Source organism: Mus caroli, chromosome 10 (genome assembly GCF_900094665.2).
Source record: "Mus caroli chromosome 10, CAROLI_EIJ_v1.1, whole genome shotgun sequence".
Taxonomy (NCBI): Eukaryota; Metazoa; Chordata; class Mammalia; order Rodentia; family Muridae; genus Mus; species Mus caroli.
Window position 1 is genome coordinate 96,790,794 of NC_034579.1, and position 18,485 is coordinate 96,809,278.

The 18,485-nt window shown below is 36.0% G+C and overlaps 1 protein-coding gene across 2 annotated transcripts in view; it reads left to right on the forward strand.

The window, feature by feature from the left end:
- Slc6a15 (solute carrier family 6 member 15) overlaps positions 1-18,485 on the forward strand; it is a 51,829-nt gene that overhangs the window by 16,326 nt on the left and 17,018 nt on the right. Inside the window, exons 2-6 of one of the 2 annotated variants that reach the window (XM_029482159.1) lie at positions 5,453-5,897; positions 10,237-10,394; positions 10,758-10,884; positions 11,800-11,981; positions 16,936-17,046. In XM_029482159.1, coding sequence (XP_029338019.1) covers positions 5,609-5,897; positions 10,237-10,394; positions 10,758-10,884; positions 11,800-11,981; positions 16,936-17,046 — 867 coding nt within the window. In that variant the 5' untranslated portion in view covers positions 5,453-5,608. The remainder of the gene's footprint in view (positions 1-5,452; positions 5,898-10,236; positions 10,395-10,757; positions 10,885-11,799; positions 11,982-16,935; positions 17,047-18,485) is intronic. The other variant, XM_021174754.1, reaches the window with a different exon arrangement.

Below are 18,485 nucleotides of genomic sequence, written 5' to 3' on the forward strand. Positions count from 1 at the left end.
TCTCGTCTGAAACATTCTTTCCTAGAAATAGCTACATAAACAGGACTGGAACAAGGAAGATATCCATGGGCATGCTTACATAGAAGTGAGTAGATTTTGTGGGCTTCCACCTGTAGACAAGGAACTACAGGTTCCTACGAGGAGAATCCAGTCTCTCCCAGGAGTGAACCCCCTTAATGGTTATCAAACACAGAGGTCAGCCTTGGAGCCATAGACACAACAAAGAAAAATGAATTCAGAAGGCTATATTTATATTTGCATGAGCTCATGCACAACCCCCCCCCCCCCAACAAACTCACAATTATCAATCAGACAGAAAGAAGCTATTCTATTAACCTGAGAGGGGACAGGCATGGGAGAGGTTGGAGGAAAGAAATGGAGACATAAAATTGTTGCAGTTCACTTTCAATTAACATATATTAAAAAAATACTAGAGCCAAGTCTTAAAAACAATTTTCACAGGCTTGCTCTAGTGTTATCTTAAATACAAAAAATACTTGCTTTAAAAATGGGAAGTAACTTGCATATGTTTATCAAGGTATTTTATAAAATACTGTCTGGAAAAAATTGATGAGTAGACTTGTACATGTAATGATAGGTCAAGTTGATGAACTGGAAAATCCAAACTTTCTGTTGTCATTGTTACCAAACGAATTTATGTAATTGATGTGATACTGTTTAAAATAGCAGTAAATTTGGTTTTAGTTAAGTGGTTATGTTTAAAATTTTTATTTTTAAGTTCACTCTCTCTGTTTCACTTGTCTCTCTATTTCTTTCTCTCTGTTTCTCTATATGTATGTATGTATGTATGTGTGTGTGTGTGTGTGTGTGTGTGTGTGCACGCACATCACTGGTTACATGGGTAGGTGAGAGGACAACTAGCAAGAGTTGGTTGTCTTCTTTTCCCACGTGGGTCTTTGATAACAAACTCAGCTAATCAGCTAATGAGGCTTAGTTGAGAGTACATGCACTAGCTGGCCACTCTCACAGGTTCTTCTTTTTTGGTAGACCTTGACAAGCTAATTTCAACACATATGAGGAAAGACAGAGTCCCAAACAATGTAAGACATTCTGTAACACAAAGAAAATATAACGTAGTTGTGTTATAAATATTTATTGGTTTAAAAAATTTTAGGTCAAAATTTAAGTGTTTTAAAGGAATTTTATACTGGCAAATTGTATGTGAGGAAAATTAACTCAATTCAAAAATGTAGTGATGGGAAAATTTGAATATAAATTTAAATCGTGAAGCTCTCAACATGTTTTACAAGTGGGTATTATATATAAATTAAGAGAAAGATAAAATAATTTGATCTTTAAAAGTGCTGTGTCATTTAGAGTTCTTATTTGCAGATTGTGGAAAGTGATGCTGGCAAAGAAGCAAATGAACAACAACAAAAAGATACAGGCACAATATTAGCCTCGTAGACACAACAGGGTGCTTGGCAATGAGGTGGAAAGGGCAAAGAATGAGAGAACCTCTGCGAGTCAGATAACAGCAGCCATGGCTACAGAAGCACTTATGTTCTGCCCATGATACTTTTGGTGGACCTTAGGGAGCCAGCCACTTTTTGATAATGTTGTGTCTCCTTATTCACATCATAAATGAGGACGATAATCAAACAGGACAAACATGGAGCATCCTTTTCAAGGACAGTCATGGTAGTTTTTTTCTTCAGTTGTCACACTTCAATTGTCACTTTCTTAATTAAATGTTGTTTCCTGTGCTTTAAGGTCGTATTAAGGAAGTCCTTGCTTGTTACTTGAACGCCATTCCCAGTTTTCTTCTAGAAGCTTCAGTGCTTTAGATTTTAAATAAAGGTATTTTATCACTGAGATTGATTTTACAGATTTTGATACATGTGTGTGTGTGTGTGTATGTGTGTGTGTGTGTGTGTGTGTGTAACTCCTTCTGAAGGCAGATATCTAATCTTTTTAGCACTATGTGTTGAATAGGCTTTTTTGTAGTTTCATCAAAAATAATATGGCCATAGCTATGTGTATGTATTCCTGGATCCTGTATTCTACTCCATAGGTCTAGATATCTATCTTAATCAAATCAATGTGAATTTCTATGTGAACCTGTGAAATGACCATCATTTTCAAATATGGCTCAGAGACTGGGTATGTTTACTGGTATGTTTTCTTGATTTAATCTTTTATAGGATAGAGTTGGTAGTCTGTGTTTACAATAGACAATGGGAGCCAACATTTTGAAAAGGCTACATCTAGCACAAATACAGTGATTTGAATGCTAGTTTGTCTCTTGACTAGTTGAAGTAGAGATCCACCATATTGGAGGTCATTGTGCAGTAATATGGAAAGTCATAACTGGTGCAACAACTGTCTATGAATATCTAGTTCACGTTAGTGGACCAATGAATCACACACAGTTAAAGCTCTTGCTGTGTTTGAAATCAGTAGGTTTTGAAGTGACCCAGTATGAGGAAATAGAACATAGTATTTAGGAAAAAAAAAAAAAACAGCTGAAAAATGGAGCTTTTATTCTGGGCGTGCAACAAGTTAATTATAGGCTAATACACTTATTTTTGTTTGTGAGACTAGCCTTTAGTGGCTGAGACATCTCTCCAGCCCAGGCTAATTGAACATAGTCATACTCATAAAAATGGACATTTATTACACCTTCTTATCATGGTGGTATTTTCACAAGAACAAGAAGAGGAGATTCAATTTCTGAAGGCCTTTTTTTTAAAAAAGAAATTAAAAAAAATATTTTATTTATTTCCATTCCAGCTGTTGTTCTGCCACCTCCTGGTCCCCTTTCCCACAGTTCCTCATCTCATTCCTTCTTCACCTTGCCTCTGAGAGGGTGTTCCCCCACCAACCAGGCCTCCCCTGTCCCTGAGGCCTCAGATTGCTCCAGGATTAGGTGCATATTTTCCAACTGAGGACAAACCACACAGTTCTATATATGTTCAAGGGGATTTGGGGAAGGTGAGACTCATACCATCCTGCGTATGCTGCCTGGTTGCTGGTTCAGTCTCTGGGATCTCCCTTGGGTCTGGGTGAGTTGAGACTGTTGGTCTTTCTATGGGGCCTTCCTCCTCTTCAACTTCTTTAATCCTTCTCTTAATTCAACCATAGGAGCCCCCGACTTCAGTCCAATACTTGGGTTAAGTATCTGCATCTATCTCAGTCTTCTGCTGGTAGGGCCTCTCAGAGGACAGCCATGCTAGGCTCTTCTCCATTTTTGTCCCTGCAGTTCTTTTAGACAGGATCAATTCTGGGTCAGAAATTTTGACTGTGGATTAGTAACTCCATCCCTCTACTTGAGGCCATGTCTATGTACTGGAGGTAGACTCTGAGTTCTTCTCCCCAGTGTTGGGCAATTCAGCTGAGGTCATTCCCACTGAGGCCTGAGAGTCTCTCACCTCCTGGGTCTCTGGTACTTTCTGAGGGTCTCCTCCACCCTGCATATTTCCATTCATTTTACTGGCCCTCTAGGCTTCTAACATGTCCTGTCCCCCTAATACCTTATCCTGTACCCTTTTCCCCTTCTTCCTTCTCTCTTTCATCTAGATACTTCCCTCCATCTCCCATGATTATTTCCTTCCCCCTGAAGGCCTATTTTTGTAAACTATTTTTAAGTGTTTGACACTAAATATGTCTCTTTGCATGTGCAAATTAGTCCTTATAAGACTCCTTTATAATAAAAAGAAAGCTCATTTGAGGCCACAAAGAGATGAAGAAGTTGAGGACAGTATTTTCTTTCAAATTACGAGTGCCCTGTGTAAACAGTACTGCCTCTTGCATGAAGAAACAACAGCATTTTTACACGTTTATTTCTACCTTATTCTTCTCATTTTACTTCTCAATTTTGATACCTTATTTTAAATTTTAGCCTGTACCTAATTTCTGCAAATTATAAATCTTATTTCCTATTAACGTCCCAGCTTCTTTATGACTTTTATTATGGGGGCCTTGCTTTCTCTTTTATTTGGCCAGATCTCATGATCCTGTAGACCAGTTTCCTCATCTGCTGTGACACAGGAATCCTCCCTTTTCTGACAGGAAGGAATATTTGGCAATAGCATTAACATTGATGACAAAGCAATTTGTGTCTGCCTAAATGTGATCTCTTTGTTACTTGGCTCCTGCCCCTCTCATTTGTACTTCTATTCTATATTTCTCTTTGTGCTTCTGCATCTTCCTCAAGATCTAACCAATTATCTCTTGTGTCTATAAAATACTATTTCATTTATCATAATGACTTATCTATGAAGAGAAGGGAGGCTTTCTACATTGGCATACATTTTTAATAAAGTAAACATTATTGTACAATAAAATATAACTGATATTGGCTGGGGACATTTACTTCTGAGACTAAAGTTCATGTTTTAGATAGAGGTTGGAAAACATTTTTTTTTTTTTGAAAAAGGATCTTTGCAAAATTTAGGTTTTGTAAGCCATAATAGCAAGTCTTCTGTTAGCAACTAAGTGTTAGACAATACTTACAGTTGGATCAGGGACGTTGGATGAAATGGATATTACAGTTGTGCTGAAATGGAATAAAGGCATAGAAACATAAGGGACAGTCTATAAAAAGAAGCAGGAGTTATGACGTTCATGACAGATCACCTAATCTCACCACACTGTTTGACAGGACTCTATACGCAACATTTCCTATCCCTTGTACATGAAAAATCAGAAGAAAGGTGCATCTAGCATATCTGTATGTAGACAGTGCTGGCCTCTTTAAGGGTGACAATACACGAACAATTTTCTTCAAAGCTGAACAGGCAAGGTTCATACTTTGGTTATTTACTGCTTCAAAAAATGTAAATGATAAAATAACTTTAAATAGATTAGAAAAGAACTATCCCACACCAGTCTAGAGTAATAATGAACAAGAATTGCGTTTTAGTTCATTGTCTGTACCGAATCAGTAAAATCATATCTAAATATTCTGTTGTTTATTTACTTAAAATACAATTTCCTCTTTATTTGATAGGAAATCCCTTAAAAGTAGGCACTGCATGTTTCTTTATTATAATTATAGGATAACTTCACAGTTAATAACGAGCACATTAATGTACATATTGTAAGTAATAATTTATTGGAGGAGATGACTGAAGACAAATTTACAAGGTGGGCTTGAAGTACATACATATATATATTTATATATACATATATATACATGTATATATATATATATAATTTGTAATAAGAAAACAAAAGACATATAAGAAAAGATCTTCTTGAATTAAAGTATATTTTTCAAAGAATTATTTAACTAAAATAAAATGTGTGTGAAACTCATACACCTACTAATTAATACATTTTTGAAACTATTAAACTATGAATGACCAAGATCTATTGTGTTTTTTAGTCTTAGAATGAGATTTTATCAGAAAATGATCAAGAAAAGATGTTGAAGTATTGTTTATATTTCTTGTTATTAATATCACATTTCAATTTTTTTATTTCATAGGTATATACAGAGTATTGGGATCAGATCCAGGATCCATAATTGTTTCTCACCTTGAATCAAGGATTTATATGATATTCTTCTCAGATTTACTTTGTGTTAAATAACATTTAAAATATATATTTGCCTCAAGGGTGTCTTTAAGAAGATTAATTTCCAATGCCTAAGAATAGCAAAGTGGTAAAGAGAGATTTGGATGATGATGTCATTGAATCTGTCAAAGACCTCCTGTCCAATGAAGACTCCGTGGAAGAGGTTTCTAAGAAGAGCGAACTAATCGTCGATGTTCAGGAAGAGAAAGATACAGATGCTGAAGATGGATCTGAAGCTGATGATGAAAGGCCAGCCTGGAACAGTAAGCTGCAATACATTCTGGCCCAAGTTGGATTTTCTGTAGGTCTGGGGAATGTGTGGCGGTTCCCATACCTCTGCCAAAAGAATGGTGGTGGTAAGTTGCATTCCTCTGCTTTAACAATGAATTGTTACACCCGTAAAGGGAAATCCTTTATTTCAGGTAGATCCTATTGTTACTGTATTCTCATTAGTTCTGAAATTGTGAATTCCATTACAAAGCTAGGGAGACACATTTTGCAGGAAGTCAGCCCAGTTCTGGGTTCAGATGAAGTTTCCATAGGAACAGATTGGCCTCCTACAAATAGTCAGGGATTGCTTAAGGTAACACATTCCCAAACTTTGTCCCTGGATACTGTAAACATTGCTGAAGTACCGACAGAATTTTAAGAAAACATGTTATGTTCTTTATGCATGTCAGAATTTTGGGATCGATGAGAATCTAAAGCCATCAACACTGATAGAGCATGGATGTTCTCTCTGTGACTTATAGCCTCTGAATTTTAAGTTGTCTCATTCTTTACCAAAAGCAGAACTAATATGTAATTTAGAATGATTGTGGACTTTAAATTTTTTTTTTCCCCAACCACTCGAAGCTACATCCTTTATTTTTTATTCTTTAGGATAGAAATGAGCATTTAAATAGTAATCATAATAGTAATAATAATAAAATTAGATGAAAAACAAACAAATTAGGTTAGGACAAAATGAATTGGAAAAAAGCTCAAGAAACACAGAGATATACATAATTCACACATACAAAGTCCTATAAAAACACAAAATCAGAAATCATAATATATACAAAGGAAATGTAAGGTTTTTGTTTTTTTTAAGTCATGACAAAGCATTATAAGATAAAAAACCCAAAAAAAAAAAAGGTTATTGAGTTTGCTTGTGTTAGCCATCTACTGCCGGGCATGTTGGTGTAGGACTTTAAATTTTAATTGCGGCTAGCACTTTTAGATCTCATGAGAAGGGGGTTTAACCAGATAATTACCATAGGGCCAGTCATTCTTTGTCCTTAGAGATTTTTCATATTGATTTTAGCTCTGTAAACCAGCTTTAACAGATACTTTATTTTTTTAAGAGAGCACACTTAATTTTAAACAAAAACTAGTTCCATCATTATCCATGCCTTTATTATGCAAATGTGGGCAGACAATTATCAACATTTTTGAAAGAAAAATGCTGTTCAAAAAAATCCACTGGGGGAAAAAAGTCAACACAAAGGCAGAAATCCTAAGAGCTTTGTAGTACAACGCACACTGCACCCCCCAAAAGAAACCAAAAACCAAAAACCCAAACCAACCAACCAACCAACCAACCAAAATCCCCGAAGAAACGCTAGATGTGGTTCATCGAGTAAAATGCTTTTCTACCACACATAAAATCATAGATTCAATTCCCAGCTCAAGGGGTGGGGAAAGGGAAATGAAGAGAGACAAATTGTTTTAAAATTTTATAATATATGCATATGAAATTTGTGTGCATTAAGTAATATATGGGTAAAAGTATATATTCTGGTCTATGAAGATGGCTCAGTAGAAAAAAAGATACATAGTGTGGAAGTTTGAGGACCTGAGTGTTGATTCCCAGTATCCACATGAAGGCCACGTCTGTGACATGCATCTGTAGCTCTAATGTTCATGGCAGGCAGTCCTGTGAATTCCTGGTGCTTGCCAGCTAGCCAGTCAAATCAAAACAGTAAGTGCCAGACTCAGTGAAGGACTTGATTTCAGAAAAGACAAAAACAAAAACAAAAACCCTGCACGTGATAGAGAAAGATGCTTGAAATAGACCTCATGGACATGACTACACATGAACAAACCCAAACCCGCATATCACATAAGGTACACATTTTATCATCAAATCTTAGAAGGATGATTTTGATATTTTATTGGGTTTGTGAAAGTGTGATTGGCTGAAAACATATATAGTCTTATTTGACTATAATTATAATCTGCACACATCATGTTAAATGAATAGAAGTATTCATGTACAATTTTTTTCTTAGTTGTTAAGATAAAGTGCTAAGTTATTGTGGTGATTAAAGATGGTAGGATGATTCTATAAGGAACAAAGTAAGAGGTTTGGGAAAGCAAACTGTTTAACAGATCCACCTGTTTGAAAGCTAAGAATTTATTTTTTTCATGAAGTGTGACACATACCATTCATTGCTTCGAAAACAGTAATTCCCCAGGAAACTGATAATATTACATGGGAATCATTTGCTAAGACTGGCAGAAATGAATTCTGATTTTGCGACATTTCACTTTCTACATCTTACTGGACATTCTGCTAAGAATGAAGGCAGCTTCAGTTTACAGTCAGGTTTCATTCCTTTTAGCGTGGCATCCACCTTGATGGAGAGCTATTACAGAGTTGACATATACTTATCAGTTATTAGCAAGACAAATCCCTCTATTCTCTTGATAAAAATAAGAGTCAAGACATTTTATCTTCTATTGATTTCTTGCCTTGGCATGAGAATGGAGAACAATATTGCATGTCTCGTGAGACATAGGCTGGATTGGAAAGGGATAAAGAGTGTGTGACACTGTTTTCTAGAAAGTTGATGAGTTTCTTTAAAAAGCACAAAACAACCAAAAACCCTTATTCATAAATCATTTGAAGCATTTTCTGAATAAGAGGAGAAAGTAAAGAGGTCTAATATGTACATATTGATTTATGTAGATGTTACATTTAATGCATAGGTCTAAGTTTAATAAGTCTTAGGATACCGAGGATTCCTCTTATTTTGCAGTCACTCTGACAGATATACCTGGCTCTTTCCCATGTTTCAAGCCATGTGAACTTTCTCTATCTTGCTCATTTCTTCACACTCAGTTCCTATACATGCAAAATGGGATTAGCAATTGCAACACATCATATTTTGCATGCGCTTGTATGTGCATGAGTGTGTGCATGCTTCTGTGTGTGTGTGTGTGTGCTGTGCATGCCACAAGGCACGTGTGCCTGTACATGTTCCTGTGCACCTAGGGAAAGAAGAGTACATTCAGTGTCCTACTTTGTGTCTGTCCACCTAGTGTCTTTTGTGACAAGGGTGTATTAGTCAATGAATCCAGGGGTAGGCTGCTCACCTAGAAATCTGAATATATGAAGAAGTCCAGTGTGTAGGTCATTTTACACTAATTTGTAATGTTCTCATATACAAGTTGTACGTACATACCTTTTTCTCACCAATTAAATATAAGAATGACGTTATCAAGCTATTGAATTGATTTGCAAATCATTAGTTTTTACATGTAATTTTTATTAAAAACCAGCTATTTCCTTAACTGTGGGTGTTTTGCTACAAATAGAACAGTAAGTGCTTTCAATGAGAGACACAATGTATGTTAGTTTTACCTCCTAAACACTCTTGTACATGCTTTCTCTGAATTTTGGAAACAAAAAGAGTATGATTCCTGAAGTGAACATTTTATGTGTGGTATATATGGAAACAAATCCTATTGCATTTGTTAGAAATTATTTGTTTTAATTTTTCTATCTTTCAGACTAGGTATTTGCTCTTCTTTGGTATTATTTTATTTATAATACAAAAAAATTCAATCCTGTCAAATGCCGTTGGTCTCAATCCATGCTTTTGGAATGCAGAACTTAAAATAGTTTAGGTTAGTATTTAGTAAATAACTTTGTAAACACGGGGTGAAGACAGATTTGAGTTTATGAAGCCAGTTGACAAGGAAAATTATTTCAAAGAACTGAGTCTTTATGTTCCCATGAAGCTAATTACCTTTTCAACAAAATGTTGAATTGTGGGTGCTGGAGAGATGGCTCATTGGTTAAGAGCGCTGACTGCTCTTTCAGAGGTCCTGAGTTCAATTTGCAGCAACCACATGATGGCTTACAACCATCTGTAATGGGATCTGATGCCCTCTTCTGGTGTGTTTAAAGACAGTGACAGTGTACTCATATACATAAAATAAATAACTCTTTAAAAAAAAAGTCGGTTTATTTATATGTGCCTTTTAATAAGATTTATTCTACAAAGAACTATAATTTAAAACTTTTAAACTTTGCTATTATTTTGTATGTGTGTGTTTGTGTATGGTGCATATGTGTATGGGGGAATATGCATATAGAGTTCAGAGGAGATTTCAAGAGTCAATTTTCTTCTTCCACTGTGGGTTCAAGGACTCAAACTTAGGTCATAAGACCCATGCAGTATGGGGTTGCCCATGGAGTCACCTAACTGCCCCGAGGGACTTCCTAGAGCAGTCTAATACAGGATTCAAAGTTTAGGAAGTTTAAAGGCCAGTTATGTTTTCTTCAAAGACTTCTATTTGTATCATAAAAAACAAAACAAAACAAAAAACTTCAAATAGTGTCTTTTATGAAATGATTCTGGTCAATGTATACTCTACTGTGACTATTGAAAATATGACCCATTCTGTTTGTTCTTGTTTCTCTAGGTGCATATCTTTTGCCATATTTAATACTACTTCTGGTGATAGGAATTCCACTCTTTTTCCTGGAACTTTCTGTGGGTCAAAGAATTCGGAGAGGCAGCATTGGGGTTTGGAATTACATAAGCCCTAAATTGGGTGGGATTGGCTTCGCAAGCTGTGTAGTAAGTTTCTTTCCATGACATTTGCTCTTACCTGGGCTAGTTTGAATTGTAATCTTCATCTCTGTAAACTCCTCTGTGTGATCATGTTTTAGAATCTTTTGGGACATAGAGCACTTACTGTGCAAAACTATCTATGACTACAGATGACATCTGTATTTCATAATGTGTTTTAAAAGTTCAACTCAGAAATATTGTTTTAAAGAAAAAACCATGTCTTTCAGAAACAAACAAACAAACAAACAAACAAACAAACAAAAAATAAGATGAAGACTTAAAAGTTGTTGGGTGGAGTGAATTCCACCTCGAGGATTTAAGGGGAGTGACAGAGGATGCATGATATAATCACATCCTTTTCTTTCACAGGTGTGCTATTTTGTGGCCCTCTACTACAATGTCATCATTGGCTGGACATTATTTTACTTTTCTCAGTCTTTTCAGCAACCTCTTCCTTGGGATCAATGCCCCCTGGTGAAAAACGCATCTCATACTTGTAAGACATATGCTACATTGTCTCTTTATGTTTAATAATTTAAAGATTAGTAAAGGCAAAATCCTTTTCTGATTTTTAAATTCCATGGTGGGTGGAAACAAAAACTTTGAAAGTAGCATCATAATAGGCTGTCTTCTGCATTTGGAACGACCGCTTCAGAGAGATCAAGTAGACATCATTTAATTTTCCTGACTCTCTTCAGATTAATTTAATGTACTTAAGGCTTTTAGGCTTTAGGTTAAATGATTTTGCCAGCTTTCTGTTGTAAGTCCCAGGTAAGCCTCATATTCATTAAAATCTACAAAAGGGAAAGAAAATTCTGATTGGAATGAATTTATTGTTTTTAATGCAGTTAGTGCTACTATTTTGTAGTTTTCATCTTTTAAAACCTTAAAAAGTAAAAACAAAACAAAACAAAACAAAACATTTTCTATAGAATGCACCTCACTCCTGAACTTAAAATTTTTGTATTAGGCAAATTGAAAAAAGTAAAATGTAACAAACAAAACATTTTATTTATTCCAGTATATAGAAAATATTACCGTTAGAACTTGCAATGTATGCAAGTATTGTTTTGTTAGCTAAGTGACATGCGCTGGAGTGCAAAATTCAAACAGCGTTGTCAGAATTGCTGGATGAAAAGTAATGTAAACAGGAGAAACTGCAAGTAACTAGGGTGCACTGCTGGGAAGGTAGCCAGGCAGCAGTTAGAAGAGTAGACTAGGGGTGACCCGCCAGTAATTGTCAAAGCCAAATAAAATAGCCGTGTTCTGAGTCTCATTTATTCATAAGCTTAAATTGGTTGTAGTACAAAGAATTGGCTAATGGGCTTGTGGGACACAACCCAGTATTACTCCTTACCGTACTATAGTTTGAATGATAGCATTTTGTCTTTTTTTTTTTTTCCCCCAACAGATGTTGAGCCAGAATGTGAACAAAGTTCTGCCACCACCTATTACTGGTACCGGGAAGCACTGGATATCACCAGTTCCATCTCTGACAGTGGAGGCTTAAACTGGAAGATGACGGTCTGCCTTCTGGTTGCCTGGGTCATGGTTTGTCTGGCCATGATCAAAGGCATTCAGTCCTCTGGAAAAGTTAGTATGTTAGAATTCCTCCTGATTCCGCTAAGCACCATTTATGAGTACTGTCAATTCCTTTCAGCTATACCCCCCAAATTCAAATGACAAATTGTTTGACTCCTTTGTCTAGGCATCTACAGACTGGCCAAAAGTGGTGCTTAAAAAAAAAATGTCTCTAAAAAAGGCATAAGTAACAATCAAAGTGTTTAACAGTGACATTTAGTCTCATTTATAATAATTTTTTTTATTCCAGCATTTAAAGGTCTGTTTATTTTGCTACTTATTCATTATCTGCTGCTTTAGTTCCCCCAGGAAAATCCAGCGCAGTCATGGAAACTGCTGGAGTGAAGAAGTTCCTTTTTCCTGTTTGTTTATTTTTTAATCATTGCCTTCTTTCAGGTATTTTAAAAAAGTGATTGCTCAGTGAATATTCAAATGATGAACAGTTGTGTGCCTCTTAACGTTCTTGTTGTCCTCAAGTAGTTAGAATCATTCAGATTAGCAACACGGAATAAATAAAAGATGACAAGGGCATGCCCTCCTCCTGCCCAAATACGAATTTAAAAACACTGTGGTTGAAAAGGACATCAGTGGAAGTGTGAAGTCTGTCTGGTTTGCTGCCTTCATTTTAAAATGATGCACCACGGACATGATTGCTGTTCGTTCTTTTTGTTTTCAGAAGCACCAGAGTCCTGTTCTTATCACGGCCACTGCTTTAAAACCTTTGCATATCTCAGCTGCTTTATGGCACGAATTCAATGTTGGCTCTTCTTGTTGGGCCCTGATGGTGTGTGTATGTGTGCATCTGTGTGTATAATAAAGCTTCTTTTCACAGTGTAGCTATAATCATTTATCTTTTCAGTCCAACTAGGCATCGTAAGTGAGCAGCAGTCAAAAAGAGTGACAGTTGGATTACTCTATTATTATCAATGCTAAAATAATAATAACAATAAAGCATGCTGATTAATAATAATAATAATTGACATCAGCACAGGTGATTTGAGCAAAACCAAGTCCTCAAAAGAAAGATTTTTTCCTGAATGTGTCTTTATAATAAATATTTTAATAAAAAGATAAAGTCAATTGATTTTAATATATTTTCTAATTTCAGGAGTATAACAAGGAAAATATCCTATATAATATTTTGCTTGATAAACAAATCTTTTATTTAGGGTAATTGCTATGAAAAATATGGCAGGTTAACAACTTTTAAGAAGCTTAAAATTAGCAAAGGAACAAGTACAATTTCTCTACGCTAAATCCATTCTTAGATTGTTCAAATCTTATGGATACTATCTATTTATCTGTTTATTTTATAAAAGTATTGAATACTTGCTGTTTACCAGAAATGGTTTTAATTGGAGAAAAACAACAAGAAACAAAGCCTGGACTTAGGAAGTTTCTATTCTAGTGACAGATGCAAACCGCATATTTGAGAAATAATTGCAAGTAGCAGCATACAATGCCAGTGTACAAATGAATGAGATTTAGGTAGCAATATACCACAAAGCTATTTTAGATGGCAATGGACAGGTGTCTGTGGTCTATACAGACATGTTTAATTGAATATTTATTGGCAATTTCATAAAAGATTTTGCTACAAAGTATAGCTATTTGTATAAATGTAAATTTGTGTTTAAGAAAAATGTGGATTCTTTGCATAGTGCTTAATTAAAAAACATTCCTTTAACTCTTAGCATTTTAAATTAACTATGAACCTTTATCTTCTTAGAGAAGAATACAGTCAAAGGTTTGGCATACTTAATAATATTCATCTGTTTGAATTCTTAACAGTTTTCACATGTTAATTTGAAATATTTCAGTTTTTCCTTAAGAACAAACTAAATTCAGATTAGTGTATTTAAGAACATGAACGTATATTAAACTAATAAAAATGGAAATAATTGGGACCAGATATTAAGAATAGAATTGTTTTTTAAAGATTTATTTATTTATTATATGTAAGTGCACTGTAGCTGTCTTCAGACATACCAGAAGAGGGCATGAGATCCCATTACGGATGGTTGTGAGCCACCATGTGGCTGCTGGGATTTGAACTCAGGACCTTTGGAAGAGCAGTCAGTGCTCTTAACCTCTGTGCCATCTCTCCAACTCCAGGAATAGAATTTTAAAATATTATACAATAGAGATATCATATTTTAGAGAATGTGCACACAATAGGAACCCTAAACTTTTTATTACAAGTTTCTCTTTTATTTTATCTATAGTATTTTTGAGTACAGTATTTCTTTAATGTACAGTATTTTTGACAATCTCCTGTAAGCTGCACAGTAGTGAATTCTGATATTAATTGAGCAGCCTCTGTCCTCATAAAGCCCATACTGTGAGGAGCCTGACAGAAATTGCTGTACTAAGTCTAATAATGGAGATGAAGAGAATATGCATGAGGCAGTTACTGAAATGATCTTGGAGTCTGGGAGGTTTCACAGAGTGGGTAATTGCTGTGATTGTCGGAGGAAAGTTACCAGGAGGTTCAGAGACAGGTCACTCTAGGCACAGAATTCAGCGTGCATCAAGCCCAGAGGGTGCTAAATGCTCCCCTGTGCATGAGGAGTGGGAGGAAGATAAAGCAAGAATTGTGACCCGGTTGCTGATGGACATTGAAGTGTCTGCAGAAACTAGTCAAACCACAGGCTGCTATATAACGGATACTGTAAAGATCTGAAGATTCTAAACAATTCAGCAAACGGTATCATCGGACTTCTAGAAGACTTCATGCAAAAGAGCTGTGGATGTTGGATCTCTGGGATGCAGAGGGGAGCTGACCAGAAGAATCTGGAGGAGAGATGAGCAGGAAATACACTGAGAATCAGGAAAGACTTTCAAGTCAGTCGGTTAGCAGCAAATTGAGTTTGATTTAAAAATGTGCAGAGAATATTTCATGTTTTTGTAGCCTCAGAAGCTATCGTGGAGAGCTATCATCGAATGAGACCCAGGGGCCTCGCAGATTGAAAGTTTGCTAGTTGTCAGAGAGGAACAGAAGAACAACTCTCAGTTCTGAATCACCCTAACAAGGAGAAACTAGGAAATAAAATCATATTATCCTAGCAGAGGACAATCTAAGACTCATCAAAAATTATTAGAAAGATGTCTGATTTTACTAATGAAAATAGATTTATTCTATTAAAATATTGGCTGTGTCTGCAAGTGGTTTAGGAGTTTAAGATCTAGTAGCGACCCAGAAAGGCATGGTCTCCATTCTCACAGAACTTACATAACAGCTGGGTGGACAGAGTGTGAGAAAACTCAATCAAGGTAACTTTGGAAGGGCTATATAACACCACAGACAAAACTGCACCTAATGGTAATATCTCCAAGGTGATATCACCTCTACTTTGGCAGAAGTGACAGCAGATGGTGGATTCAGTTTGGGAAAAGAAGTCTTGTGGTGTTCAGAATGTCTTCTGGGAGAAGATGGTTCTGACTGGAGAAGAGAAGCAGACAGTATGCTTTCAGGCAATGGCTGATCATGCCGAGCCTACCAGGGCGCAAGGGCTTGAGGGCCTGGGTTCTGCAGCAAGAAAGCATATCAGATTAAAGCTTTTCAGGGATGAGGGAGCAATTAGCAATTTATTCAATGCGATTAGAAACACTTAGGTTTAGCAGAAAACAACACAGCTGGGATGCTGATCTGGAAACCACAAGCATATTGCAGATTGTCTTGGAAAATCTATGCATCTGTGACTTCAGCAACTGGGGCCATTTTCTGAAACAGAGGGGCCACAGCTTGGAGGAGAATTTCAGAAATTTGCTTTTCCAGTGGGAAAGTTTTAGACATATTAGACCCCCACGTGGATATTTCAAGAAGATAGTTAATGCCTGGGTAAAATGTTTCCTTTGGGTGATATCAATTTCCTGAGTTCCTCAGATGCAAACATTGCAGAAACAAATGGTGAAAGGATTTACAGTGAATGCTATGCGTACAAATTACTCAGTACATCGCGAGCTTTACTGCTACACCATGAAACATCCCTCAAAATGTGTGCGAAGCATTAAGCAGGACTTGTTTGGAAATTCATGACATTTCTTTCCTAAATATTGCTTTTAAATAATGCATTACAAACAATCAGAACCATTCATCCTACATCATATTTCTGCACTAACTGAAGGAGAGGTAAGTCAGTGTTTCTCTGGGCAGGCACAGAGTGAAATACTATTCAGCCATTGAGCAGAATTCAATCCTGGAGCAGCATAGATGGTAAACGTTTTATTTTTAAAATTCTGCACGTGCACATGCATGGGTACACACACACACACACACACACACACACACACACACACACACAGAGAGAGAGAGAGAGAGAGAGGGAGAGAGAGAGAGAGAGAGCGCATATTATTCATTTACTAAGTGGAGTCAATCTTGTAATTACAGAAATACCTATGGAACATAACTTACGTGAAGTAAACCACCAAGAGAAAAAGTCTAAGTGCTCTGCTGTCTGGATGCTAAAGAAGTCTATTACATAAAAGTAGAGGGCAGAATAATGTTTATTCTAGAGGTGGAGAAGAGAAAAGAAGGATAAAAATCTGATGGACAATGGCACCCAAAAAACAAAAGGAAGAACACAATCTAGCATTCTGTCGCACACTGGGGTGGATATTGTTTAGAACACTTTACTGTGCATCCTAAAATAATTACAAGAGAAGAATTTAAAGGTTCACATCAAACTGTTGATTCCCTTAACTTTGTTGTTAAACATTTTATACATATATTGAATTATGCTGCATCCCATCAACGTATGCCACAATATGAATCAGTCTAAACAAAGTTTTATTTATGTCTCAAGTGAGATTTAAAGAAGGCTGAATCCAGAACAGTCTTCTAAAAAAGTGACTTTAGGAATTGTCATCAATTGTGTTAAACAAACTGACTATCAAGAGTATAGTTTTAACTATTAAGAACGGTCACTAGTCTGTCTCACCCATTGCCATTTCTCTTTGTTTGCAGATCATGTATTTCAGTTCTCTGTTCCCCTACGTGGTCCTTATATGTTTCCTAATAAGATCTCTCCTTTTAAATGGTTCCATTGATGGCATCCGACACATGTTCACCCCTAAGGTATGTAAATCTTATTTTATTGAAAAAATGTCTCCATAGCTATGTTAAGGGCCAATTGTTTTAACATCAATATATTAGATTTCTAAAATATAGTATGTTAACCTCTCCAGAAAAGTGGCTTTTCTGTATTTGCAATTGAATTGCCTTCTAATTTTTCAAACCTACCTTTCTGGTTAATGAGTATTATTGTCATTATTTCAACGTGAAAATTCATTCTCCTTATGAAATAGCTTATCGTTTTTGTTTTGTTTTTTTTTTTTACACTGATAAACTAGGGAAACTTTGATCTACCTGTACACATCACCCTCTAGCTGAGGGGCTCATGTCCAACTTGAGTAACTAACTGATCATTTGAAACATCAATAACAGTATCTTCCTGCTAGAACAACTAATGAAAATATTGATTTCCTGAGTTACCAATAATCTAAAATCCACAGGCTCTGGGGACTGATCTGACTTTTTCCCAGAATTTGTCTCATAGAGTAGTGTTTTCTGAGAAATGTTTTACCCCCTCTGGAGTCTTAGTTATAATGGTACGCTTGGGAATTTTTATACACACACATATTTCCGCAAAATTTTCATTAACTTCATAGAGAGTGTGAAATTTATACCATTATCCTATGGAATAGATCAAATCTTATTACTGTATATCTTAACCCTGGTTACTCATAAAGAACTTGTAGACTTAATCATGTCTTGTTATTTTTAACTGAACAGAAAACAGAAATAGGTTTGGGAGTGTATGTGCTTCTGTGATTTACCAAATTAAGGTATCAGCTCATCATTAACTTGTTAAAACTCTGGGGAGGAAGTTAAAACAGCTGAGACATTGGAGGTTATATAAAGGATGAATGTGGAGCTGAGGTGGTCCTATAAGCAGGGAAGCAGAAGGGATTAGCTTCTGTGGAATTCTTTGTCAGCTGCCTTGTTAGGAGGAAAACGAAGCTGTGTTCTTTGCCTGTCTGGTTCTGAGTTTGTATTCGTTTTGTAGGAGCAAAAATGCTGATGTGGGCGTCTGGTTTTCTTCTGTAGTTCAAAAGTGCTCTTTCATATTTGGAGCCCTTGAGAACTTCCAGTGAACACCACTTTAAATTCATAAATTTCAGTCACCTTAGAATTATTAAAATCCGCTTCAAGCCTTACATACTTAATAACCCAAACTATTTATATTCAGAGCATTGAAGAAAATGTTTCCTGGGTTCAGTGCAACTCATTCTTCTGGGTAAATTTCTGAAAACTACTTTCTAAGCCCATAGCTGGTTATCACAGTTCTGCAGTTTGATTTTAGTATGTACTTTAGAACTGATATAACCTTTAAATGGATCTAGTACTTAAAATTTCAGCATAAATCAACATTTTTAGTTTGGGCTAAGAATCCATGTTAAAATACTAGTTTCTCTCCTCTCCTCTCCTCTCCTCTCCTCTCCTCTCCTCTCCTC